The sequence below is a fragment of the Abramis brama genome, assembly GCF_963993115.1.
Source record: "Abramis brama genome assembly, chromosome: 5".
NCBI lineage: Eukaryota > Metazoa > Chordata > Actinopteri > Cypriniformes > Leuciscidae > Abramis > Abramis brama.
Window position 1 is genome coordinate 1,217,501 of NC_139967.1, and position 27,966 is coordinate 1,245,466.

At 40.6% G+C, this 27,966-nt stretch overlaps 1 protein-coding gene across 7 annotated transcripts in view; it reads right to left on the bottom strand.

The window, feature by feature from the left end:
• Positions 1-27,966, bottom strand: part of cita (citron rho-interacting serine/threonine kinase a) — a 112,156-nt gene that overhangs the window by 62,798 nt on the left and 21,392 nt on the right. For all 7 annotated transcript variants that reach the window (XM_084114911.1, XM_084114908.1, XM_084114907.1 and 4 more), the window contains exons 9-13: positions 27,623-27,776; positions 21,785-21,968; positions 4,897-5,002; positions 3,653-3,796; positions 2,017-2,136 (exon numbers count right to left, since the gene is read on the bottom strand). In XM_084114911.1, coding sequence (XP_083971037.1) covers positions 2,017-2,136; positions 3,653-3,796; positions 4,897-5,002; positions 21,785-21,968; positions 27,623-27,776 — 708 coding nt within the window. The remainder of the gene's footprint in view (positions 1-2,016; positions 2,137-3,652; positions 3,797-4,896; positions 5,003-21,784; positions 21,969-27,622; positions 27,777-27,966) is intronic.

The window sequence follows — 27,966 nt, forward strand, 5'->3', positions numbered from 1 at the left end:
AGTGTGTGTGTGTGTGTGAGTGTGAGTGAGTGAGTGATTGAGTGAGAGAGAGAGTGAGTGATTGAGTGAGAGAGTGAGTGTGTGCGTGAGTGAGTGAGTGAGTGTGTGCGTGAGTGAGTGAGTGAGAGTGCGAGAGTGAGTGAGTGAGTGAGAGTGTGAGTGTGTGCGTGAGTGATTGAGTGAGTGAGTGTGTACGTGAGTGAGTGAGAGTGAGAGTGTGCGTGAGTGAGTGAGTGAGAGAGTGAGTGTGTGAGAGAGTGAGTGTGTGAGAGAGTGAGTGTGTGCGTGAGTGAGTGTGTGCGTGAGTGAGAGAGTGAGTGTGCGTGAGTGAGTGAGTGAGTGAGTGAGTGTGTGCGTGAGTGAGAGAGTGAGTGAGAGGTGTGAGTGAGTGAGTGAGTGAGAGTGTGAGTGAGTGAGAGAATGAGAGCGTGATTGAGAGTGATTAAGAGAGTGAGTGAGAGTGAATGTGTGTGTGTGTGTGAGAGAGAGAGAGAGAGAGAGAGAGTGATTTAGAGTGAGTGAGTGATATTGATCGGTGATCTGGATGAGATCTGCTGAGATGTCAATCAGTATGACACTTAATTACGTCAATGTAACAAGAACAAAGTGTCTAGCATGCTAATAAACACTAACAGAAGCTTTACAGTAGTGTGTGTGTGTTTGTGTGTTGATATATACACGTATACAGATAGGCTGAAAAGATTTCAAACTAATCTGGAGAATTTCCACACAAAAACAGATCAAACTCCCGCCAGTTTGTGACAAAGCCTTTTAGAGATCCCAGCATACTCGGGGTTTAAAACCAGCTCACGACACGTTCTCCAGCACAGGATTATCCACTAATTCTTGTTTCTAGTTCAGTGAGTGAAATATTATTCCCCATAATGCCTTGAGCTCATGTTCATGCACACACACACAGAACCACCAGAACTCAGACAGCATGTTTGCCTTTCAACTGTGATTATGTCCCATAAGAAAACCCATTCTGGCATAAACATAAACTTCAAATATAGTGTAAACATAACATCACTAATCTATGATCAGGTAAAAAAAGTTTCTCTCGATCACTCAATCACTGACAGGACATTATCCTGAACAAACGACAGAGGAAACACATTCACCAATAAACCAGGAAACTCTGAGGAAACACTGAGGGAAAAAGCAACACGGAAGAACTTTATGATGTGTGATGATTAGCGATTAGCTGGCGTGTGGAAGAGCCTCCTCAGCGAGCCCTCAATTACAGGATGAGGTTCTGCAAATGAATGGCTAATAAAGTCGAGCTAATGGAGATCCCGCGGGAAGCACTCGGACTGATGCAGAGTTCATATAATATGCTGATTTGCTGCTCAAGAAACTTTTAGGATTATCAATATTGAAAGCAGTTGTGCTGCGTCATGTTTGTCTGGAAACTGCGTTACACTACCATTCAACAGATTAGAAACTTTTATTCAGCAATGACTGAATGTTTTAATTACATCGTTACACCAGTAGGTGGCGACAAGTGACTTAAAAAATGTATTTGTCATTGAATCATTAATTCAAGAGATTCGCTCAAAAACGCTGATTTGAAACAAGTCTTTAAGTGAGTCATTGAATCATCAACTGAATTACTCAAACAGATTTTTTTTTAAATATAATTAATTTCGATTAATTACATTTTTTAAATAGACTCCAGCAATTAACATTTTGTCAGAACCTCTAATAAATTACATGTTATTTTATTCAAAATCATGGGAGAATCGTGATTTCGTTTTTAAAAAAAATTTGTGATTATCAATTTATCCACAATCGATGAAGACTGGAGTAATGATGATGAAAATACAGCTTTGATCACAGGAATGAAGTACATTATACAGTACAACTTTATTTTAAATTGTAATAATATTTTCAGATTTGTACTGTATTTTTGATCAAATAAATGCAGCCTATATATATATATATATATATATATATATATATATATATATATATATATATATATATATATATATATTTGTAGTGAAGTTTGTTCACCTGCTCCTTGATCTCCTGGAGTTTGTTGCTCTGTTCTCTGATGTCATGGAGGAGCTGGAGAGCTTTATCATCTTCCTGTGACACTTCGACACGAGCCTGTTCCAGACTGCGCTTCAGACTCTACACACACACACACACACGTCTGTTATGCAGAGATGCAGCAGTTGCTGGAACGCAAGGTCAGAACAAAAACTGCCCAGCGTGCCAACAGTGGTTTTATCAGTGAGAGTATTTGCATGAAAGGCGGAACATCAAGAGTGCAGATATGAAATCCAGTCAGTTTTGCTGTTCTAGATATGAAACAATAGATGCGTCCATCAAAGAGTGTGTGCTGATAAAGTCCTGCTCTGTCAGACACTCCAGGTCCAAACCTTTCTGACAGATTATCAGCTTTAATACTTCCTCTCAAATTAGACTAATTCAGATTTTTATGCATCTGACTTAAAGAGAACCCTGCGTATTAAGTATGGCTTAATATGATGTAAATGATGTCTTATACTGAAATATGTAGTCGAAAACCCATGAAAAAATTAACGTTATTTTAAAAATCCATATCGTTCAATACATATTTTGGACAATGGGGGCACCATTTTAGGTGTGCAGTGCATTCTGGGTCAATGATGTCAAATGGTTGCACTCAGTGAGCTTTTTTTCCTGTTTTTTCTATTCTAATTTTTAACGCAACAACTCGTCAAATAAAACATTGATACGATGCCACATTGTGTGGCTTTTGATTGTAAATTTCAGTTGAAGGGCAACAAGAGAAGCGATGTATTATATGTAGACGTATGCAGGATTGTTTTTTTCTAAAAGGTACTTCAATAATCTTTGTTTTATTTCCAAATTGAAAAAATCATGTCACAGTGTGGCGTGTGATGCGATTGGTCCGTTGGTTAGTCCAGTTATCCAATCAATCACATGATCTATTAAGTCACATGTGCATCCAGGAATTTATTCAGTAAATGTGTTTCTATCGAAGTTTATGTGCATGTTTTTTTTACAGAATAAAACAATAAATGACATTTGTTAACAAACAAATATTCATTACTCGCATTGTTTCTGCATTAAATTATTACACTGTTTAAATTAACTGTGATTTTGTATATAAATTTCTGAAATACATAACTTAGTTTCCTCTGATAACAGATCACTGTAAATTGTAAAGTGGCATTTTCTGTAAAGCTGCTTTGAAATGATGTGTGTTGTGAAAAGCGCTATACAAATAATTGTGAATTAAATTTGAATTCGCCTTATTTGAGAGCATGCTATTTTTATGCAATTATATATTTTAAAATATTTTAATATTTTATGTAGATCTTAGCATTTTTTTTAATGCAATATACTAAAATTCACATAAAAACACAGCTATTTACATGCTTTTACATGTTACAGTGTGGCGTGTGATGCGATTGGTCCGTTGGTTAGTCCAGGTATCCAAACACATGATCTATTGAGGCAAAGTCACATGTGCATCCAGGAATTTATTCAGTAAATGTGTTTCTATCGTAGTTTATATGCATGTTTTTTTACTGAATAAAAAAAATGTATTCGCCTTATTTGAGAGCATGCAATTTTTATGCACATTTTAATATTTTATGTATAGTTGATATATCATAGTTCAGCATCTTCCACTCACACTGCATTCGGTGATGTAGGTGGCGAGGTCCTGTTCCAGGATGCTCCTCTGGGTCTCGGAGGCTTTGAGCTCCACATCCTTCTGCTGGAGGACTGACTCCAGGTCAGTCATCTTACGCTGAAACCGCGAGATCTCCTGCTCCATCTGAGCGGCCACAAACACAAGCACCAGGTCTAAATGCATTTTACAGCAGCGCTCGAATTACGCCAACCTGCGCATGATAGACACTTACACCTCTGCAAACACAATTAGCTCAGTGTTCATTCAGACTAGGCGTGTGTGATACTGACAAAAAAATTCAGCATCGAAATATTTTGTGGTATTTTGTCAATAAGGATAGTTAGACAATATTTTCCTAAGTGTGTTTTTGTACCTTGGCTAGTTTAGGCCTGTCGTGGACAGACGACTCCATATTCTTAAACTAATAAAACAAATTATGAACTGAACTTGTAAACATTTAAATTGAACTAATTTAACTTTTAAGGAATTGATTTCCAGGGGCATTTTTACCTTTATAAGGCCATACATGCATTAAAGGCAGATACATGCATCATGTCAAATTCTTGCATTTAATCAAATTCAACTGGAATAATAATACACTTTAGTTTATACCAATCAAATAAAATCAGTATCAAGTATATTACAGTATATTTTTGCACTGCAGAAGTGGTACAACACCTGCATCTAATGCAGCATTTACACAGCAAATTAATATTTTGAAAATCAAAATATATGAAACGTCTTTTTAAAAAGGAAACAATACTTTAAATATGAAACTAAAACCAAGCCGCTCACTCACTCTCTCTCGATGAGTGAGTCATTGAATCATTCACTCAACCGATTCTTTCACACAGCGGATTCATTCATTAATGAATCACCACTCTGATTCGGTTGCAGTTGTTTGTAACTTTTCATTGGCGAAATAAAGCAAAAACAAACAATATTGTGACTAAAACGTAAAAATTGAACTGATATACAAAATCACATTTGAAAATCGTGTTGATATTCTGGAAAAACAGTCCACTTGCTTGTGTGACACTGATTAAACATCATAAATAAATATAGGACAAAACAATCATACAAGGGCATTTTTGTCCCATATATTGAATTTCAGGGTCATTCTAAGCAAAGTGAGGGTCATAATGTCAGCTTCCACATTCTTACAACAACAGTTACAATATAGTCATAGACTACATATCGCACACCCCTGAAATCTCTTCACCCAGGTGTCTCTGCGCTCTTACCTTGTGACATTTGTCTTGAGTGTCTTGCAGTTCTTTGCTTTTGATGTGTAGTTTTTTTTCCATGGAGTTGGTCTTGGCAGGAGAGTTGAGTCCTGCGCCGACCGATCTGACGACACAAACAACAACGAACCCTTATGAGAACCACAGCAGAACATCAACACTCATCCAGAGCCCGTAACAGAGTGTGAGAGCGGATGCTTTCCTAGGAATGTGGGAAATATCGTAAAGCGTCTGTTCGGCCTTTCACATTCATTACACACTCCATTAGTTTCATGTGAATTCATTATTCAATTCAACACCAAAGAACATCATCTTCACATGCCATTCATTAATTAGCATGCCATGAATTAGACGTCAGGGAACATCAACTAAAAATCAGGTTCTCTTCATGAACACGAACCGGAAGCGTCACAAAACCACAAACGTCTCTGATCAGCTTCACAGTATTGAAAATTAAACCACTATTACATTTGTCTTAGATTAGACTGAGATTTGTATGGAAGCTTGTTTCCACTACGGTGAATAAAAAAAAAAAAGTAATTGCGACTTTATAACTCGTAATTCTGACATTTTTTCTTGCAATTTCGAGTTTATATCTCACAATTCTGACTTTTTTCTCAAAAATGTGAGATTTAAACAATTGTGAGTTATGAAGTTCGAATTCTGAGATAATTAGCTTTTTTATTTTTTATTCTGTGACAGAAACAAGCTTCCCATGAAGCATTGCGGACAGCATAATCAAATTAAAAACATTGGAGAAATATTCATAAATTAATAAACAGCAATTAATGCGCCACATTAATAAACAGGAAGACAACAGTATTATGATGCAAACTTATCAAAGTTTTCATTCTCTCATTTCATAATATAATGCTTGTGTCTTGCTCAGAGATCTGAACTCAGATCTGTCTCCGCCATTAGACATCGGATCATTACGGCTGAAAGTGCTGAGGAGGGAAAGAGACACACACACACACACACACACACACACACACAGAGCTAAAGTGCTGATTATACCAGAACTGCAAACCAGGCCGGAGAGTAATAAAAACACAACAACTGCCCTTCATTTACATACACGTGTGTGTGTGTGTGTGTGTGTGTCTGCACATTATGAAATCATATTACTGCATTTACCAAATTATAACACAGCTGAGCCATAATTAAAAAAAAAACACACACATGCAAACCTTAAGACTGAAATTAAGACTGTGGACAAAAAAACAACAAAAAAAAACATAATGACTGTTTCCACACAGGTTTGCCAAACTCTCCTCCCACCTCGTTGACTCCGCCCCCTGTCAGCCATTGGTCCGTCAAACATATAGACTCCTCCCACACTCACACCACTGGGCGACGGCAATATTTGGAAAGCATCACAGACGCTCTTCAGGAAGCCAAACTACTGATGGATTCTAGTTGAAAACGTCTCAGAGGATTCGAAGAAAGAAAGAAACGCCTAAATATAGTGAACCGAACGCCTACGACGGTATAAAAAGACATGTGAACCTCAATACAAACCAACAAAGACAGGAAACAACTCGAGTTCCCACATGCATCATATGTCAGTGATTCAGAACTGAGTAAAGTGTGTCTGACGGATGAATGTGTTCCAAAAATACAGAGTAAAATCCCAGCGGCTGCACAAACACAACACACATTACACTAACGGAGAGAGAGAGAATAAATCTGACAAAAATACTGCAGCGGAGGGAAAGAGCGAACCAATCGGCTCGTGAGCATCGTCTTTGACCGGCGCGCTGACGGCTCGTCCGCCGAGAGCAGAACGAAACAACAATCACCACCTGAAGAGAAAAGAAAAACACTCTTGCTAAAGGAGATCATTTTATAACTCTATACTCAATGATACGGTGCCTCACGATGCTTCAATCTCCATTCTTGAGCTTCTTCTGGAATAAATTCATTTACGTCGAAGAATTTCAGCTTTTTCTTATGGAAGCTTGTTTCCGCCACAGAATAAAACATTTTAAAAGACAATTGCGACTTTTTATTTCACAATTGCGAGTTTACATCTCGCAATTCCGACTTTATAACATGCAATTGCGAGAAAAAAGTCAGAATTGCGAGTTCTGACAGCTTTTCTTAGAATTGTGAGATATAAAGTCCAATTCTAAGGGAAACAATTAATTGCAAGTTTATAGCTCACAATTCTGACTTTATAACACACAATTGGGACTTTATATCATGCAATTATGACTTTATATCTCCCAATGTAAAGTCAAGTCAAGTCATCTTCATTTATATAGCGCTTTTAACAATGTAGATTGTTCCAAAGTGGCTTTACAGAGATACAAGGATAGTTTAAAGTAACAGAGATTGTTTTGGCTTTATAGCAGTTCATGAATAAAGTTATTTTCCAGCTAAAGTTAATTTGATTGATTCACTTCCGTCGCAACGATCATTAGTTATTAACTTAGGGGCCGCTAACGCGACACCGTTCTAACAGGAAACTCTACACAGACTTTATAGAGTCTTTGTAGTCACAATGTTGTGTTATAAAGTCAGAATTGTGAGCTATAAACTTGCAATTAATTTTTTCCCTTAGAATTGGACTTTATATCTCACAATTCTAAGAAAAGATGAAAGATGACTTTTTTCTCGCAATTGCATGTTATAAAGTCAGAGTTGTGATATAAACGTCAGAATTGCGGCTTTTATCACACAATTGGGAGATATAAAGTGTGCACCACTACTGTAGATTTACTGATCCAATAAATTCGTCAAATTCCATTTTTATGACTGCGTTCCACGACTTCCTCCACATGTTCTGCCTCAGAAGGCCCCAATGATGCCGTGTCTCTGGTCCCTCACGGCCATGAAGGTGTCCTCCTATCAAAACACAACTGAACGCATCAGAGGAGCTGTGAAATAGAAACGCCTGAAGCTTCAAGAGCCCCTCGAGAGCATCTAAATGCACACAGCAAATAAACAATCTAAATACGGCATCACACCGGCGAGGTCTAACGAGATTAGAGGTTCTGTCTGTTTGCTGTAAAGCAGTCCATTACCCAGCGCTTACAGACTTCCCTTTGGAGAAACCCGACGCATCCCAGGGGTCTGATCAGAACGGCCCACTTCATAATTGGGCCTTAAACTATAATTATACGCTGTGCATTTCAAATTGTGCTTTTTGAGAATGAAGGGAGAAAATAAACTGCAATGGGAAAATGTGCCGTTGAGAATTACATTTCACATTAGTTGGCATCAATAAAGGTTTCAGGTGCAATTCGGTTATTACAGCATTAACATCGAACTGTTGATAATTCAAACATGAACATCAGCATCCAAACTTTTGCACTCAAACACTTGAGAAACATCTTGCTCTTTCTGCCTGACGTGGGCGTCAGCTGACGGATATAGACACACTTACGCATTCTGTGAATACAGTAGCGATTGATCTGCAGGAACGCATTGCTTATTCTTAGCTCGACTGACGGACAAAGACGAGGCTGACTCACGGCTTATGTTCGGTTAATGTTCTCCCAGCATTCCTGTGGTGCTCAAACATGCTGCGTCTATCGATCGGCCATCGAGAAAGGTCAAGTAAATGAGTGTGACAGGTTCCTCTCCCTGAGCGTCTGCAAGATGAAACAATCCCTGCATCCACGATTCTTTTAAAGTCCCCCTGTAGTCCATCATTGAATCCCTTAAAACTCATCTTTGATCACCAAAAATTACATATTTAAGTGTTTTTTTCCGCAAAAGAATAATGTCATACAGGTTTGAAACGACATGAGCCTTCAAGAACTTTAATTTTTGGGTGAACTATCCCTTTAATGTTTTTCTTTTAATTAATTTAGGAAAATAAAGTTATTTTTTAATGAAATTATACTCTTAATAAACTAAAACTGTGAGTAGGTGGTGGTAAATGTCTTAATGAGTAAGTCATTCATCTATTTGAGTCATTCAGGAATAGAGTGAATGGCTCTCTTTATAAATGGATTCAAAGTAAGACACATCTAAAATAACTTGTGCATGTGCTCGGTCAAAAAGAAGCCTTAACTCGAATACAAAAGAGCTGGCACATTGCTATTCATGATCCCAAAAACATTTATTAACTTACAACATTTTGATCAAAAGTCTGGTTAGGCACGTAAGGGGGTTAAGACGTTTTTTGCCTTGAAAATAATCAAATGTAAAACAACACTGCATAGCCTTCACTGTATAAATTAAATATAGATTAATCCTAAATCTACTAAAGAGCAGTGAGCGATTTTCTTTTTGTCTTTTGTTGTTTGATTAATATTAATGACACAGCAGGTTTATTGGGCTGCCGTCACTTTAAGAGCTAATGCACAGATCCAATATCCTGAGCAGCTGGAGTCAAGAAATGTAAAACTATGTGATTAAACATCTTGCATGCCAGCAGCCATCCACATATTAACAGCAGAAAAACATATTATTTCCAGATTAGATACGGTCAGAATCATAAACCACTTCTCAGATAATCAGAAGGGTTTGTTGAGGTGAAGCTGCGATGACTCCAACTGGAAACAAAACCCAATACTGTCACTCACACTGTGAAATCTCAGATATGAAATCTAGAGATGCACGATACAGTGGAGGAAAAAAGTATTTAGTCAGCCACCAATTGTGCAAGTTCTCCCACTTAAAAAGATGAGAGAGGCCTGTAATTTTCATCAAAGGTACACTTCAACTATGAGAGACAAAATGAGAAAAAAAAATGCAGAAAAAAACATTGTAGGATTTTTAATGAATTTATTTGCAAATTATGGTGGAAAATAAGCATTTGGTCACCTACAAACAGGCAAGTTTTCTGGCTCTCACAGACCTGTAACTTCTTCTTTAAGAGGCTCCTCTGTCCTCCACTCGTTACCTGTATTAATCGCACCTTTTTGAACTTGTTATCAGTATAAAAGACACCTGTCCACAACCTCAAACAGTCACACTCCAAACTCCACTATGGCCAAGACCAAAGAGCTGTCAAAGGACATCAGAAACAAAATTGTAGACCTGCACCAGGCTAGGAAGACTGAATCTGCCATAGGTAAGCAGCTTGGTGTGAAGAAATCAACTGTGGGAGCAATTATTAGGAACCACTGATAATCTCCCTCGATCTGGGGCTCCACGCAAGATCTCACCCCGTGGGGTCAAAATGATCACAAGAACGGTGAGCAAAAATCCCAGAACCACACGGGGGACCTAGTGAATGACCTGCAGAGAGCTGGGGCCAAAGTAACAAAGGCTACCATCAGTAACACACTACGCCGCCAGGGACTCAAATCCTGCAGTGCCAGACGTGTCCCCCTGCTTAAGCCAGTACATGTCCAGGCCCGTCTGAAGTTTGCTAGAGAGCATTTGGATGATCCAGAAGAGGATTGGGAGAATGTCATATGGTCAGATGAAACCAAAATAGAACTTTTTGGTAAAAACTCAACTCGTCGTATTTGGAGGAGAAGTTGCATCCAAAGAACACCATACCTACTGTGAAGCATGGGGGTGGAAACATCATGCTTCGGGCTGTTTTTCTGCAAATGGACCAGGACGACTGATCTGTGTAAAGGAAAGAATGAATGGGACCATGTATCATGAGATTTTGAGTGAAAACCTCCTTCCATCAGCAAGGGCATTGAAGATGAAACGTGGCTGGGTCTTTCAGCATGACAATGATCCCAAACACACCGCCCGGGCAACGAAGGAGTGGCTTCGTAAGAAGCATTTCAAGGTCCTGGAGTGGCCTAGCCAGTCTCCAGATCTCAACCCTATAGAAAATCTTTGGAGGGAGTTGAAAGTCCATGTTGCCCAGCGACAGCCCCGAAACATCACTGCTCTAGAGGAGATCTGCATGGAGGAATGGGCCAAAATACCAGCAACAGTGTGTGAAAACCTTGTGAAGACTTACAGAAAACGTGTGACCTCTGTCATTGCCAACAAAGGATATATAACAAAGTATTGAGATAAACTTTTGTTATTGACCAAATACTTATTTTCCACCATAATTTGCAAATAAATTCATTAAAAATCCTACAATGTGATTTTCTGGATTTTTTTTTTCTCATTTTGTCTCTCATAGTTGAAGTGTACCTGTGATGAAAATTACAGGCCTCTCTCATCTTTTTAAGTGGGAGAACTTGCACAATTGATGGCTGACTAAATACTTTTTTTCCCCACTGTATATCAGCCACCATATCGGTATCGGCCGATAAATGTTCGTTTTTAATGTTATCGTTATCGGTCCAATAAGAAGATTTGTCCGATATATTAAAGCTGATAATTAATGTATTATTTCCTTCAGCTGAGACGCTTCAGATGCGCACTGTTCAACATGATGGTTTTTAATTGCTTGAAATATGATTGAAATCACTTCAAAAAAGGAAAATACAGTTCAGTGCAACATGTGCAGCGCAAGTCTGTCATATCGGCTACATAAAATTATCATGAGAACATTATAATTGTGTGTTTGAGACATGGATTTTAATGCTGAGACTTTTGTTTTTGTAATCAGGCTTTCAAACATTATATAAAAATCAGGATTTAGATTTATCAGCCGATATATCGGTTATCGACTTTCAAATATAAAGAATTATCGGTATCAATGCATTTTCATATCGGTGCATCCCTAATGAAATCCTGATGTCAGAGACGTGCTCTAATGCTTCACACATTGAAGCAAGACTGTACAAAAATGTAAATTCTGTCATCATTACCTCACAATAATGGTGCATTTGGAGCCTGACAGTCTCTGGTAACTGTATGGAAAAATATGCGTGAACAGAGAAATAAAGTCGACATGAGGGCGAGAGAATGACGCCGAATGCTCATTATTGCACAAACTATTCTTATACTGACAAACTAGATTTCCTTTGAATTATCTAACCAGACGATGCACCTCGAATAACCATGAGTCACAGAGAGAAGAGGAAGCCACCTACACACCGCCGGTCATTACAGTGTGAACCTGCAGGACTCACTCCAATTAGAGCACTGCCTCAACTGAACACACACCATCTTCTCCAGAGACGCTTCAGCACGACATATCAGATCGTTAATGTGCTTTTACTCCACAACGAGGTGCATGTCAAACGCCACTACAGGACTCGACAGTGCGAGCATTTCACTCGCATTTGCGACTAAAAATAGATGTGCGAACTGCATTTAGGTGTACGTGTGCGAATAAAGTTTTTTTTTTAACAAAAAAGTTTTTTGAACAAAGACGCTGTCACTGCGCTGAACCAATGTTGTCTGTTGAAAAAAAAATCATCATATTAAATTATGATAAATATATAAAAAAAATCATCATATTATTAAATTATAATAAATATATAAAAAATATTATTATTAACCATTTATAAAATAAATGGGTTTCATAGCGCAGCGCATCATATCGGCCGCGCTGCTTTCTTTTTTCCACAAGCGCGTGCGCTCCCGTGGCGTCTGCCGTTGCTATGCAACCATGAACTGCGCTCTCCATGATGATGACGAGGAAGTATCAGCAAAGGATAAATAGATTTCCAGCTCTTGCATTAGCTTTATTATATATTTATGGAGATGAGAAATAAACACCCGCCCTGTACAGCTATGATGAGCTGTTCGGCCGAGCTTTCGATGTTGTTACGGAAAGGCCGAAGCTGATCGGTTGGTCTTTGTCACATGACCTGAGATGGCTTGAGGCATTCTGAAAAGTTGAGATGTTTTCATCTCGCCGCTTCCATTCATTTCATTTTTTAGGACAACTTATGGCGCTTTCCCACTCCAAGATACGATTCAGCCATTTCATTTTTCAAGTTTTTTCTTTTTTCATTTATTTACTTTTTCAAGCAAGTAATTTAATAAAAATTGTGCGAACATATAATACTGCGGTGGGTGTTGCTGACTATTTAAATCTAGCCGTTTGGTGTCTGGTGTTGCAAATCCTCTGAACAATCAGTGATCTGTAGTGTTTTCACATTTTAGCACCGGTACGGTACGCTTGGAACCTCAACAGAGGTGGTACCATTTAAAGCGAGCCGAACCGAACCGTACCATGCCGTGGAAAAGCTCCATTAATATACTGCAAGTACAGCAAAGGGCAGAAGCAAGTGGGCATTTGTTTTGTTTTTTAGCACTTTAATTACTTTATTGAGGTGTTCATACTGTTATACATACTATACATTTTGTAGTAGAAATAATTACATAATTAAAGGGATAGCTCACCAAAAAATTAAAATTCTGTCATGAATTACCAGCCCTCATGTCGTTCAAACCTGTAAGACTTTCATTCATCCTCAGAACACAAATGAAGATATTTTAATGAAATCTGAGACCTTTCTGTACTCTCCATAGACAGCTGCGCAACTACCACTTTGATGCTTCAAAAAGTTCATAAAGAAATCGTAAAATTAATCCCTATGAATTGAGTGGTTTAGTTCAAATTTTCTAAAGAGACACGACCGCTTTATATGATGAACAGACTGAATTCAGGCTTTTTCAGTATGTTTCTTCTGTGAGCTTCTTTATGTGTGCTGTTACGCTCATTTGTTTTGATTTCTCCACTAAAGTCTCTCACTGGCCGCGCGAGCCTCAACAGTGTTACCAGAACCACACTATCCATTATCAATTGCTGTTTATGTAATAAAATCAGAATCATTCTCGCGTTTCGATGCTTCACTGGTTATTTGACGGACAATGGGTCCGACAGACTGGATAAACATTAGCAGTAATGTGACCAGAAATACTGAAGACCCATCGAATCTGAATTTCAGACACTTTAATACTTTTGAAGGCCTTTCATTAGGAAAAATTTATTTAAGACTTTTTAAGGACACATTCGTAGGCCATCCTGATTCAGGAAACCTGTTTGAACACAATCATTATTTGTGCAAAACAGTTAGGTGATATAAGTGACACAGAAATGACACTTAACAATGCCTGATATTTCCCATGACGCCGCCGGTGCACATTTCACCTGACAGGTTCACCCAATTAACGTGACAGATATTGTCCAACTGAATCTGTTAAGCTATAAAGCTCTTTCTGGTTAATAAAGAAAGAGAAATACGACATCTTTGGCATGACGGTCATGTAGTGTGCAAACACACAAAGACTACACACACACCACAACCGACGGCACCGAGATCTGAAGTGCCACTGCGATCCGATCCTGGACTGTAAATCTAGAATCCTGTACAGGTGTCCACATGCACTGCCTGATAAACGCTTGTTTTTCTATCGCACTGCCTGATAAACGCATGTTTTTCTATCGCACTGCCTGATAAAGGCATGTTTTTCTATCCCACTGCCTTGGTTTTCTATCGCACTGCCTGATAAACGCATGTTTTTCTATCGCACTGCCTGATAAACGCATGTTTTTCTATCCCACTGCCTTGGTTTTCTATCGCACTGCCTGATAAACGCATGTTTTTCTATCGCACTGCCTTGGTTTTCTATCGCACTGCCTGATAAACGCATGTTTTTCTATCGCACTGCCTGATAAAGGCATGTTTTTCTATCGCACTGCCTGATAAAAGGCATGTTTTTCTATCGCACTGCCTGATAAAGGCATGTTTTTCTATTGCACTGCCTGATAAAGGCATGTTTTTCTATCGCACTGCCTTGGTTTTCTATCGCACTGCCTGATAAACGCATGTTTTTCTATCACACTGCCTGATAAACGCATGTTTTTCTATCGCACTGCCTTGGTTTTCTATCGCACTGCCTTGGTTTTCTATCGCACTGCCTGATAAACGCATGTTTTTCTATCGCACTGCCTTGGTTTTCTATCGCACTGCCTTGGTTTTCTATCACACTGCCTGATAAAGGCATGTTTTTCTATCGCACTGCCTTGGTTTTCTATTGCACTGCCTGATAAACGCATGTTTTTCTATCGCACTGCCTGATAAACGCATGTTTTTCTATCGCACTGCCTGATAAAGGCATGTTTTTCTATCGCACTGCCTTGGTTTTCTATCGCACTGCCTGATAAACGCATGTTTTTCTATCGCACTGCCTGATAAAGGCATGTTTTTCTATCGCACTGCCTGATAAACGCATGTTTTTCTATCGCACTGCCTTGGTTTTCTATCGCACTGCCTTGGTTTTCTATCGCACTGCCTGATAAACGCATGTTTTTCTATCGCACTGCCTGATAAACGCATGTTTTTCTATCGCACTGCCTGATAAACGCATGTTTTTCTATCGCACTGCCTGATAAACGCATGTTTTTCTATCGCACTGCCTTGGTTTTCTATCGCACTGCCTGATAAAGGCATGTTTTTCTATTGCACTGCCTGATAAAGGCATGTTTTTCTATCGCACTGCCTTGGTTTTCTATCGCACTGCCTGATAAACGCATGTTTTTCTATCGCACTGCCTGATAAAGGCATGTTTTTCTATTGCACTGCCTGATAAAGGCATGTTTTTCTATCGCACTGCCTTGGTTTTCTATCGCACTGCCTGATAAACGCATGTTTTTCTATCGCACTGCCTTGGTTTTCTATCGCACTGCCTGATAAACGCATGTTTTTCTATCGCACTGCCTGATAAACGCATGTTTTTCTATCGCACTGCCTTGGTTTTCTATCGCACTGCCTGATAAACGCATGTTTTTCTATCGCACTGCCTGATAAAGGCATGTTCTTCTATCGCACTGCCTGATAAACGCATGGTTTTCTATCGCACTGCCTGATAAACGCATGTTTTTCTATCGCACTGCCTTGGTTTTCTATCGCACTGCCTGATAAACGCATGTTTTTCTATCGCACTGCCTGATAAAGGCATGTTCTTCTATCGCACTGCCTGATAAACGCATGTTTTTCTATCGCACTGCCTTGGTTTTCTATCGCACTGCCTGATAAAGGCATGTTTTTCTATCGCACTGCCTTGGTTTTCTATCGCACTGCCTGATAAAGGCATGTTTTTCTATCGCACTGCCTGATAAACGCTTGTTTTTCTATCGCACTGCCTGATAAACGCTTGTTTTTCTATCGCACTGCCTGATAAAGGCATGTTTTTCTATCGCACTGCCTGATAAACGCTTGTTTTTCTATCGCACTGCCTGATAAACGCATGTTTTTCTATCGCACTGCCTTGGTTTTCTATCGCACTGCCTGATAAACGCATGTTTTTCTATCGCACTGCCTGATAAACGCATGTTTTTCTATCGCACTGCCTGATAAAGGCATGTTTTTCTATCGCACTGCCTGATAAAGGCATGTTTTTCTATCGCACTGCCTTGGTTTTCTATCGCACTGCCTGATAAACGCATGTTTTTCTATCGCACTGCCTGATAAACGCATGTTTTTCTATCGCACTGCCTGATAAACGCATGTTTTTCTATCGCACTGCCTTGGTTTTCTATCGCACTGCCTGATAAAGGCATGTTTTTCTATCGCACTGCCTGATAAACGCATGTTTTTCTATCGCACTGCCTTGGTTTTCTATCGCACTGCCTGATAAACGCATGTTTTTCTATCGCACTGCCTGATAAACGCATGTTCTTCTATCGCACTGCCTTGGTTTTCTATCGCACTGCCTGATAAACGCATGTTCTTCTATCGCACTGCCTGATAAACGCATGTTCTTCTATCGCACTGCCTGATAAACGCATGTTCTTCTATCGCACTGCCTTGGTTTTCTATCGCACTGCCTGATAAACGCATGTTCTTCTATCGCACTGCCTGATAAACGCATGTTTTTCTATCGCACTGCCTGATAAACGCATGTTTTTCTATCGCACTGCCTTGGTTTTCTATCGCACTGCCTGATAAACGCGTGTTTTTCTATCGCACTGCCTGATAAACGCATGTTTTTCTATCGCACTGCCTTGGTTTTCTATCGCACTGCCTGATAAACGCATGTTCTTCTATCGCACTGCCTTGGTTTTCTATCGCACTGCCTGATAAACGCATGTTTTTCTATCGCACTGCCTGATAAACGCATGTTTTTCTATCGCACTGCCTTGGTTTTCTATCGCACTGCCTGATAAACGCATGTTTTTCTATCGCACTGCCTGATAAACGCATGTTTTTCTATCGCACTGCCTTGGTTTTCTATCGCACTGCCTGATAAACGCATGTTTTTCTATCGCACTGCCTGATAAACGCATGTTTTTCTATCGCACTGCCTGATAAACGCATGTTCTTCTATCGCACTGCCTTGGTTTTCTATCGCACTGCCTGATAAACGCATGTTCTTCTATCGCACTGCCTTGGTTTTCTATCGCACTGCCTGATAAACGCATGTTTTTCTATCGCACTGCCTGATAAACGCATGTTCTTCTATCGCACTGCCTTGGTTTTCTATCGCACTGCCTGATAAACGCATGTTTTTCTATCGCACTGCCTGATAAACGCATGTTCTTCTATCGCACTGCCTTGGTTTTCTATCGCACTGCCTGATAAACGCATGTTCTTCTATCGCACTGCCTGATAAACGCATGTTCTTCTATCGCACTGCCTTGGTTTTCTATCGCACTGCCTGATAAACGCATGTTTTTCTATCGCACTGCCTGATAAACGCATGTTCTTCTATCGCACTGCCTTGGTTTTCTATCGCACTGCTTGATAAACGCATGTTTTTCTATCGCACTGCCTGATAAACGCATGTTCTTCTATCGCACTGCCTTGGTTTTCTATCGCACTGCCTGATAAACGCATGTTCTTCTATCGCACTGCCTTGGTTTTCTATCGCACTGCCTGATAAACGCATGTTCTTCTATCGCACTGCCTGATAAACGCATGTTTTTCTATCGCACTGCCTGATAAACGCATGTTTTTCTATCGCACTGCCTTGGTTTTCTATCGCACTGCCTGATAAACGCATGTTTTTCTATCGCACTGCCTGATAAACGCATGTTTTTCTATCGCACTGCCTTGGTTTTCTATCGCACTGCCTGATAAAGGCATGTTTTTCTATCGCACTGCCTGATAAAGGCATGTTTTTCTATCGCACTGCCTGATAAAGGCATGTTTTTCTATCGCACTGCCTTGGTTTTCTATCGCACTGCCTGATAAACGCATGTTTTTCTATCGCACTGCCTGATAAACGCATGTTTTTCTATCGCACTGCCTTGGTTTTCTATCGCACTGCCTGATAAAGGCATGTTTTTCTATCGCACTGCCTGATAAAGGCATGTTTTTCTATCGCACTGCCTGATAAATGCATGTTTTTCTATCGCACTGCCTTGGTTTTCTATCGCACTGCCTGATAAACGCATGTTTTTCTATCGCACTGCCTGATAAACGCATGTTCTTCTATCGCACTGCCTTGGTTTTCTATCGCACTGCCTGATAAACGCATGTTTTTCTATCGCACTGCCTGATAAACGCATGTTTTTCTATCGCACTGCCTTGGTTTTCTATCGCACTGCCTGATAAACGCGTGTTTTTCTATCGCACTGCCTGATAAACGCATGTTTTTCTATCGCACTGCCTGATAAACGCATGTTTTTCTATCGCACTGCCTTGGTTTTCTATCGCACTGCCTGATAAACGCATGTTCTTCTATCGCACTGCCTTGGTTTTCTATCGCACTGCCTGATAAACGCATGTTTTTCTATCGCACTGCCTTGGTTTTCTATCGCACTGCCTGATAAACGCATGTTTTTCTATCGCACTGCCTGATAAACGCATGTTCTTCTATCGCACTGCCTTGGTTTTCTATCGCACTGCCTGATAAACGCATGTTCTTCTATCGCACTGCCTGATAAACGCATGTTCTTCTATCGCACTGCCTTGGTTTTCTATCGCACTGCCTGATAAACGCATGTTTTTCTATCGCACTGCCTGATAAACGCATGTTCTTCTATCGCACTGCCTTGGTTTTCTATCGCACTGCCTGATAAACGCATGTTCTTCTATCGCACTGCCTTGGTTTTCTATCGCACTGCTTGATAAACGCATGTTTTTCTATCGCACTGCCTGATAAACGCATGTTCTTCTATCGCACTGCCTTGGTTTTCTATCGCACTGCTTGATAAACGCATGTTTTTCTATCGCACTGCCTGATAAACGCATGTTCTTCTATCGCACTGCCTTGGTTTTCTATCGCACTGCCTGATAAACGCATGTTCTTCTATCGCACTGCCTGATAAACACATGTTCTTCTATCGCACTGCCTGATAAACGCATGTTCTTCTATCGCACTGCCTTGGTTTTCTATCGCACTGCCTGATAAACGCATGTTTTTCTATCGCACTGCCTGATAAACGCATGTTCTTCTATCGCACTGCCTTGGTTTTCTATCGCACTGCCTGATAAACGCATGTTCTTCTATCGCACTGCCTTGGTTTTCTATTGCACTGCTTGATAAACGCATGTTTTTCTATCGCACTGCCTGATAAACGCATGTTCTTCTATCGCACTGCCTTGGTTTTCTATCGCACTGCCTGATAAACGCATGTTTTTCTATCGCACTGCCTGATAAAGGCATGTTTTTCTATCGCACTGCCTGATAAACGCATGTTTTTTTATCGCACTGCCTTGGTTTTCTATCGCACTGCCTTGGTTTTCTATCACACTGCCTGATAAACGCATGTTTTTTTATCGCACTGCCTTGGTTTTCTATCGCACTGCCTTGGTTTTCTATCGCACTGCCTGATAAACGCATGTTCTTCTATCGCACTGCCTGATAAAGGCATGTTTTTTTATCGCACTGCCTGATAAAGGCATGTTTTTTTATCGCACTGCCTATCGCACTGCCTGATAAAGGCATGTTTTTTTATCGCACTGCCTATCGCACTGCCTGATAAACGCATGTTTTTCTATCGCACTGCCTTGGTTTTCTATCGCACTGCCTGATAAACGCATGTTTTTCTATCGCACTGCCTGATAAACGCATGTTCTTCTATCGCACTGCCTGATAAACGCATGTTTTTCTATCGCACTGCCTTGGTTTTCTATCGCACTGCCTGATAAACGCATGTTTTTCTATCGCACTGCCTTGGTTTTCTATTGCACTGCCTGATAAACGCATGTTTTTCTATCGCACTGCCTGATAAACGCATGTTCTTCTATCGCACTGCCTGATAAACGCATGTTTTTCTATCGCACTGCCTTGGTTTTCTATTGCACTGCCTGATAAACGCATGTTCTTCTATCGCACTGCCTGATAAAGGCATGTTTTTCAGAAAAGAAACAGATGCGTGTTGCATGAATGACGCCACATCAAGTCCAATAAACAACACACCTACTGCAGTCTCAATGCATGCATTTCAGAAGTGTGCATCAGTGAAACGCAGTTTACAGTCCTCACAAGATACATCACTCATTATTACAGATGTTTGTGTGCCTCAAGATGGATCCAGCGTTCTCATATCGCAACATCTCCGGTGCACCAATCAGCAGCTGCGCTTCTGCATTAACATTCCCACGCTCCTCTGCTGGGGCTGTGTGTGTTGCGTTCGGCAGATTTCATGATGCTGGAAGCGCTTTATCAAGACGACAGCAACATGACATACAGCTGGACAAATACGCATTTCAGGATTAGAGAGAGAATATGCGTATGAAAGAGAACTCACCATGGCTACCATAATAATGCATTCTGGGTTATGGGTTCGTTTTCTTTGACTAACGTTATAAAGCTTCACCTCACTGTTTTTCCCTGTGCTTTCCCTTCAGCTCCTAGGAAAAAAACACGTTATTTACGGCTCATCTGGGACCAGATTCCCGACCGAGACCTTCAGCTGATCCACATTATGATCTTACAGCACACAGGAACTGAGCGGCGCATAACAATAAACTCACGCTTAAATGCATTCATAGATGCAGGGAATCACTGGGCAGGATGTCTCACACACACACACACACACACACACACACACACACACACACCACTGCAATGGACCCAGATGCTCTCTTGAGAAATTCTCATTACTGCAATACAGTTATTTTGTAAAGCATGTATTATTAAAATCAACTAATTAAAAACAGGCAATGATATTTAAATACTTTACCATTACAATAAGGAGGTTTTTTTTTTTTTTTTGCATAATGGTAATGGAGATTTAAAAATGGAACATGGAAAATTAAAATTAAACCATTTAAATAAATAAAAAACATTACAATAATGAAAATTAGGGGGAAAATGAAATAAAAAAGTAACACATTTTACAGTAGGGAGACTTTTTGCATTATGGTAATAACATTTGGGGGGAAAAGATGTAAAAAAAAAAAATCTCATAAAATTTAATTTAAGAAAAAAAATTACTGTAATGAGAAATTTGGGGGAAATCATTTTTTAAAAAAATATATTTTTTAATTAGTTCTCATGCTTTTCTTCTGATTCATAGCTGAAATACACCCGTTCAATAAACACCGAGCCAGAAGATAAGATGCGAACGCAGACCAAAACAACAGCCCACATCTCGGCAAACACAGATCCGCTCACGTTACACAGTGTTTACGTGCTGATGGGGATTTCATTGTGCTGCACGATCACACACACACACACACACACACTCCGGACGAGGGTTTCCCATTCCCCTGCATGCACATCTGTGATCCATTCCCTGATCCGTGAGTCTCCGTTATAAAAACATCCCCCCCCCCCCACAAACACACACACACACACACACACACACCCACCCTCACTCTCACTCTCACTCTCATTCATTTTAAAGACACATGAGCACGCGCGAGAATCACTGCTTTATACCTGCATATGCACATGGCAACACATCCGAGAGATATTCCCAGATCCGTGAGTCTCCGTTACAAAAACATCCGTGCACACACACACACACACACTCTCATTCATCTTAATGACACATGAGCGCGCGAGAGAAGCAATACCTCACATTCAGCCACAATGTTGCCTGGTGACAGTCGCCGTGGTGATGTGACCGTCTCCGCACCAATGGACCACCTGTGACTAGACTAGTCAAATCAGCGTGTGTGTGTGTGTGTGTGTGTGTGTGTGTGTGTACACTCACTCAGACTTGGCCAGTGCGCTCAGAGCCCGACTAAAGCACCAGCCTACAAAGGGCAGGTCTTGTCCATGGAAGCCTGAGCGAGGGCGGTCGAGGGTCGAGGCGGCGGGGACCACGGGCCGGTCCGGCTCCTCGAAATTAGAGGTGTCATCATCAGAACGCAGAGACGGAACAAACGGAGGGAGCGCTGGAGGAGACGAGAGGAGAAAACATGTGAGAGGGTCGGTGAGAAAAACAGACTGGAGGAGAGAGAGAGAGAGAGAGAGAGAGAGAGAGAGAGAGAGAGAGAGGGGGGGAAAGAGAGAGGGGGGGGTCTCAGTGATGAGACTGTAGCGCAATAACTCGCTCGCCCGCTCTCTCTCTCACTGCAGCAGTCTTGGCTAATCAGAGTGAGTCACAGCCAAAACCTGACGCGAGATCCGCACACACACACACACGTTTGTTTTGCTATGCTTGTGAGGACATTCCATAGGCATAATGGTTTTTATACTGTACAAACTGTATATTCTGTCCCCCTACACTAACCCTACCCATCACACACACACACACACACTAACCCTACCCATCTCACACACACACACACACACACTTAACCTACCCATCTCATACACAAACACACACACACTAACCCCACCCCTAAATCTACCCATCTCTCACACACACACACACACTAACCCTAAACCTACCCATCTCTCACACACACACACTAACCCTACCCCTAAACCTACCCATCTCTCACACACACTAACCCGACCCCTAAACTTACCCATCACACACACAAACTCACACACACTAACCCCACCCCTAAACCTACCCATCTCACACACATACCCGACCCCTAAACCTACCCATCTCTCACACACACACTAACCCTACCCCTAAACCTACCCATCTCTCACACACACTAACCCGACCCCTAAACTTACCCATCACACACACAAACTCACACACACTAACCCCACCCCTAAACCTACCCATCTCACACACATACCCGACCCCTAAACCTACCCATCTCACACACACACACACTAACCCGACCCCTAAACCTACCCATCTCTCACACACACTAACCCGACCCCTAAACTTACCCATCACACACAAACTCACACACACTAACCCAACCCCTAAACCTACCCATCTCACACACACACACACTAACCCGACCCCTAAACCTACCCATCACACACACACACACTAACCCGACCCCTAAAATACCCATCACACACACACACACTAACCCGACCTCTAAACCTACCCATCACTCACGCACACACACACACACACCCGACCCCTAAACCTACCCATCTCTCTCTCACACACACACTCACCCGACCCCTAAACCTACCCATCACACACACACCCGACCCCTCAACCTAAACCTACCCATCACACACACTAACCCGACCCCTAAACCTACCCATCACACACACTAACCCGACCCCTAAACCTACCCATCACACACACACACTAACCCGACCCCTAAACCTACCCATCACACACACACACACACACACACACACACACACACACTAACCCGACCCCTAAACCTACCCATCACACACACAAAAACTAACCCAACCCCTAAACCTACCCATCTCTCACACACACACACACTAACCCGACCCCTAAACCTACCCATCACACACAAACACACACACTAACCCGACCCCTAAACCTACCCATCACACACAAACACACACACTAACCCAACCCCTAAACCTACCCATCTCTCACACACTAACCCGACCCCTAAACCTACCCATCACACACAAACACACACACTAACCTGACCCCTAAACCTACCCATCACACACACACACTAACCCGACCCCTAAACCTACCCATCACACACAAACACACACACTAACCTGACCCCTAAACCTACCCATCACACACACACACACACTAACCCGACCCCTAAACCTACCCATCACACACACACACTAACCCGACCCCTAAACCTACCCATCACACACACACACTAACCCTACCCCTAAACCTACCCATCACACACACACTAACCCTACCCCTAAACCTACCCATCACACACACACTAACCCGACCCCTAAACCTACCCATCACACACACACACACACACTAACCCAACCCCTAAACCTACCCATCACACACACACACACACACACTAACCCAACCCCTAAACCTACCCATCACACACACACACACACTAACCCAACCCCTAAACCTACCCATCACACACACACACACACTAACCCAACCCCTAAACCTACCCATCACACACACACACACACTAACCCAACCCCTAAACCTACCCATCTCTCACACACACACTAACCCAACCCCTAAACCTACCCATCACACACACACACACACTAACCCAACCCCTAAACCTACCCATCTCTCACACACACACTAACCTGACCCCTAAACCTACCCATCTCTCACACACACACACACACCATTCTTCAGCTCGTCTGAATGTGTTAATCACCTCAACAGCTCAACACACACACAGAGCTCAACAGAGCGGATTCAGAAAATGGACAATGAGTGGAATAAACAGTTGCAGGTCAATTTGACATCCAATCTAATCGATCACGATCATATCAGACATATAGAATGGTTAAAAAAAAAGTAAATTTTTGTATGATATAAAGTATGTTTTAGATGCTGTAACTTACATTGTTAACCATTTTTAAAGGGGTCATATAATGGTACATGAACTTTTACAAGATGATTGTACTGAAATGTGTGTTGGCAGTGCCTGTACACAACCATCATAAAATGATAAAAATCCATCCAGTGGTTTTTTTTTAATCTTCTTATATGTTTCCTCCTGTCTCAAATCAAGCTGTTCGATATTGTGACGTCACAATATCGACGCCCCTCCCACGATGGCTGATTGACAGCAGCGTTTCAAACACAGACCCGCCCTCGCGCCCTCGTGAACGAGCTGTCAATCATAGCACGCGCCGACCGGCGCATTCATTGTTGATAGCGGGAGTGCAGAGCAGAATGGCGTCTAACGATTGTGGTGTTCTGTTCTTGAGTGTAATAACGAACACAGCAGTCATATTGATGATGTTTCTAAATCCGTACAGCTGAAGACGCAGTGGCTGAGTTTGTTTTCGAAGGGAATGTTGAATGTTCCCCACGATCAACGTCAATGCTGTCATGTTTGCGCGAATCATTTCACCAGACTCGAGACTGCTTTAACGTTACAAACGAGGGTCAGTATAAAGCTGTTTTTGCTAAGAAGCTGCTCCAGAAAAAAGGATCAGTACCAACTATTCGAGTTCCTGCTGAACCTCCAGAAGAACAAGTGAGTGTAACGTTTTATTGACCTTTATATTAATCTTTATATTAATCTTTGCAAATAGCTTGCACGCTTCACGATGAATGTGGCTATTTTTACACTCAGGGTACATTATGGCATGTTTTCTATGTACGACGTTATCAATATAATTCATAATCCCACGTTTATAATGAACAACGCGTTATGGTTTTTGTATTATTATTTTAAACGGTGTTAGCACAGAACAGAGGGGCGGGGTGAGCACAGCTCATTATCATTTAAAGACACATGCACTGAAACGGCGTGCTGAAAACAGAGCTGTTTTTGACCAGGTAAAATGAGTGTTTTCTTACAATACTAATGAGAATTTTTAATTAAAGTATATTACAAACTTTTAATTTAGACCCTAAAGAATCATATTAGCTTGTACAAAAATGACATTATATGACCCCTTTAATATTTTTTGTATAAGATAAAGTAACTTTTCATTGTTGTAACATTAAGTATAAGATGTAACATTAAGTATAAGAAGTCCCTTGTGATCTCTTATTTAGTAAAAAGCAGTAAGTGGTCTCTGTCTATTAGAGATGCATGGATGTTCTAACGAATCCACTGTTAAAAACAAATCATCCACCCGCCGCCCTTGTGTATAATTTTAGTTAAAGCCGTTAAGTTATTAAGCAATATCTCATGTAGTTTTTCTCCTTTGTGTTTTATATGATGACCACCAGGGGGGTGCTTTAGCCACAGGTTTTCCTTGATTATTTTCCCCTGAAGAGACGAACGTAGTTAAAAAAAAAAAACGAAAGTAAAAGAGTGATGCACGTTCATTGCATTTTACCAAGAAATTAAGAGTTTTGTGACTTTATTACTTTATTAAAATAAACGCATTAATGATTTCTCTCTCATTCACCCGCAATTAATTGTAATGTTTTTTTATTTTTTACTTGTCCTGCCCGACCCGCGGATCATACAGTGTTCGCTGATATAACCGCGATCCACATATCACTAACTGTGTATGTTTGTTTTTTAACTAGTGCTGATTTTGCAGTGAACAATTTCGAAACAATCAAATCATGTCTTTTTCATGGCGGGCAAAAAAATAAATAAAAAAATTACCAAACACAAATGCAAAAAAACTCAAACTTTGGAAAAATATTCAGATTTTTAGCTATATCGTCAGGCACTAGTGAGAAAGAGCCTTGATTCCTCATTACACAAACCCTTTAAATCAGACGGATTTCTGTCAAGTTGTTCATACGACAAGAGTTCAAGGGTTCAATCCTGAAGGAACAAAATCCTGTAGGAAACTCAGCAGGATGAGCAAGAAATTGGTGTGTTTGTGTGTGATTGTGTGTGTGTTATCTCATTATGGTTTGGCTGTGACTGATCTAAGAGCTTCTCTCTGTGGGAACACCTGCACACTCTATAATCTGACTAATTCCACAGAAATCCACGCGCTGCCCAAGAGTGTGTGTGTGTGTGTGTGTGTGTGTGTGTGTGTGTGTGTGTGTGTGTGTGATTAATACATTATTAAATATATGTTTTTCCCCATTGACATGGTTTGTTATCAAAGTTTATGGCAGTAAATACTATCATATGAACTGATTTACTGATATACACTACCGGTGAATAGTTGGTAGTGTCTCTTAACAAAAAACAAAATAAGAGTCTCTTCTGCTCACCAAGGCTGCGTTTATTTGATTAAAAATACAGTAAAAATAGTGAAATATTATTATAATTTAAATCATCTGTTTTCTATGTGAATATATAGTAAAGTGTAATTTATTCCGGTGATCAAAGCTGAATTTTCAGCATCATTACTCCAGTCTTCAGTGTCACATGATCCTTCAGAAATCACTCTAATATGATGATTTGATGCTCCAGAAACATTTATGATTATTATCAGTGTTGAAAACAGGTCAGATTTTTGTGGAAACCGTGATTAACTATCATTCAAAAGATCGGAGAAAGAAAGATTAAAAAAATGTATAATATTTTTATTCCTCAAGGATGCGTTAAATTAATCAAAAGTGACAATAAAGACATTTATAATGTTACAAAAGAATCTATTTTAAATAAAATATTGTTCTTTTGAACTTTCTATTCATCAAAGAATCCTGAAAAATAAAATGTATGCATTTCCACAAAAATATTAAGCAACAACAGTTTTCAACAGTGATAATAAGAAATGTATAAATACTGCAATGTGTTTACTGTGATATTAAAGTACTAATACGGTGATTTAAGATGATGTGTGTTCTGCACACCCGGAGCTAACAATCCTAAAGCAGATTCATAATAAACTCAGAGCTTTACGCCACAGGCTTAATGAATTAATTCAGATCCTCTGTGTTTCACTTAAACCTGCAGAGCAATCTGTGCACCGAGACACATTCTGGCCCACTATAACAAATCCAGCAATTACACAAGAGAAGTAATCACTTTAAAGGCTACAGAAATAGCAGCAAGTCAGTGTAAGGATTAATAACCCGTAATTAACAGACACATGGAAAGATGGCATTGGCGAGGCCTTGTGCTTCAGACCGGATGAGCGCTTCACTCACCGCGTCTCAGGTTGGTCCAGTCGACGGAGGAGAAGAACGGATGCGAGCGCAGGCCTTCGTATCCCAGACGCTCCCGAGATCCACATAACACACTCTGCAGGAGCTCCACGAACTGAGCGCTGGCTTTAGGCTCCTCTGGGAACTTCAGAAAACGCTGGGAGCAAAACAACACACATGAAAACATTACATTTTTGTGTGCAGAGTTGGGTTATGTGGCTTTAAAGACGATCGATTTAACTAAACTTCGTTGAAACTTGAACTGAATTGAGCTGAATAACGACACTTATCTTCTATAGAGCTGCTTATAGCTGAAACTGAATCACCATTTCAACAACGTTCAGCAC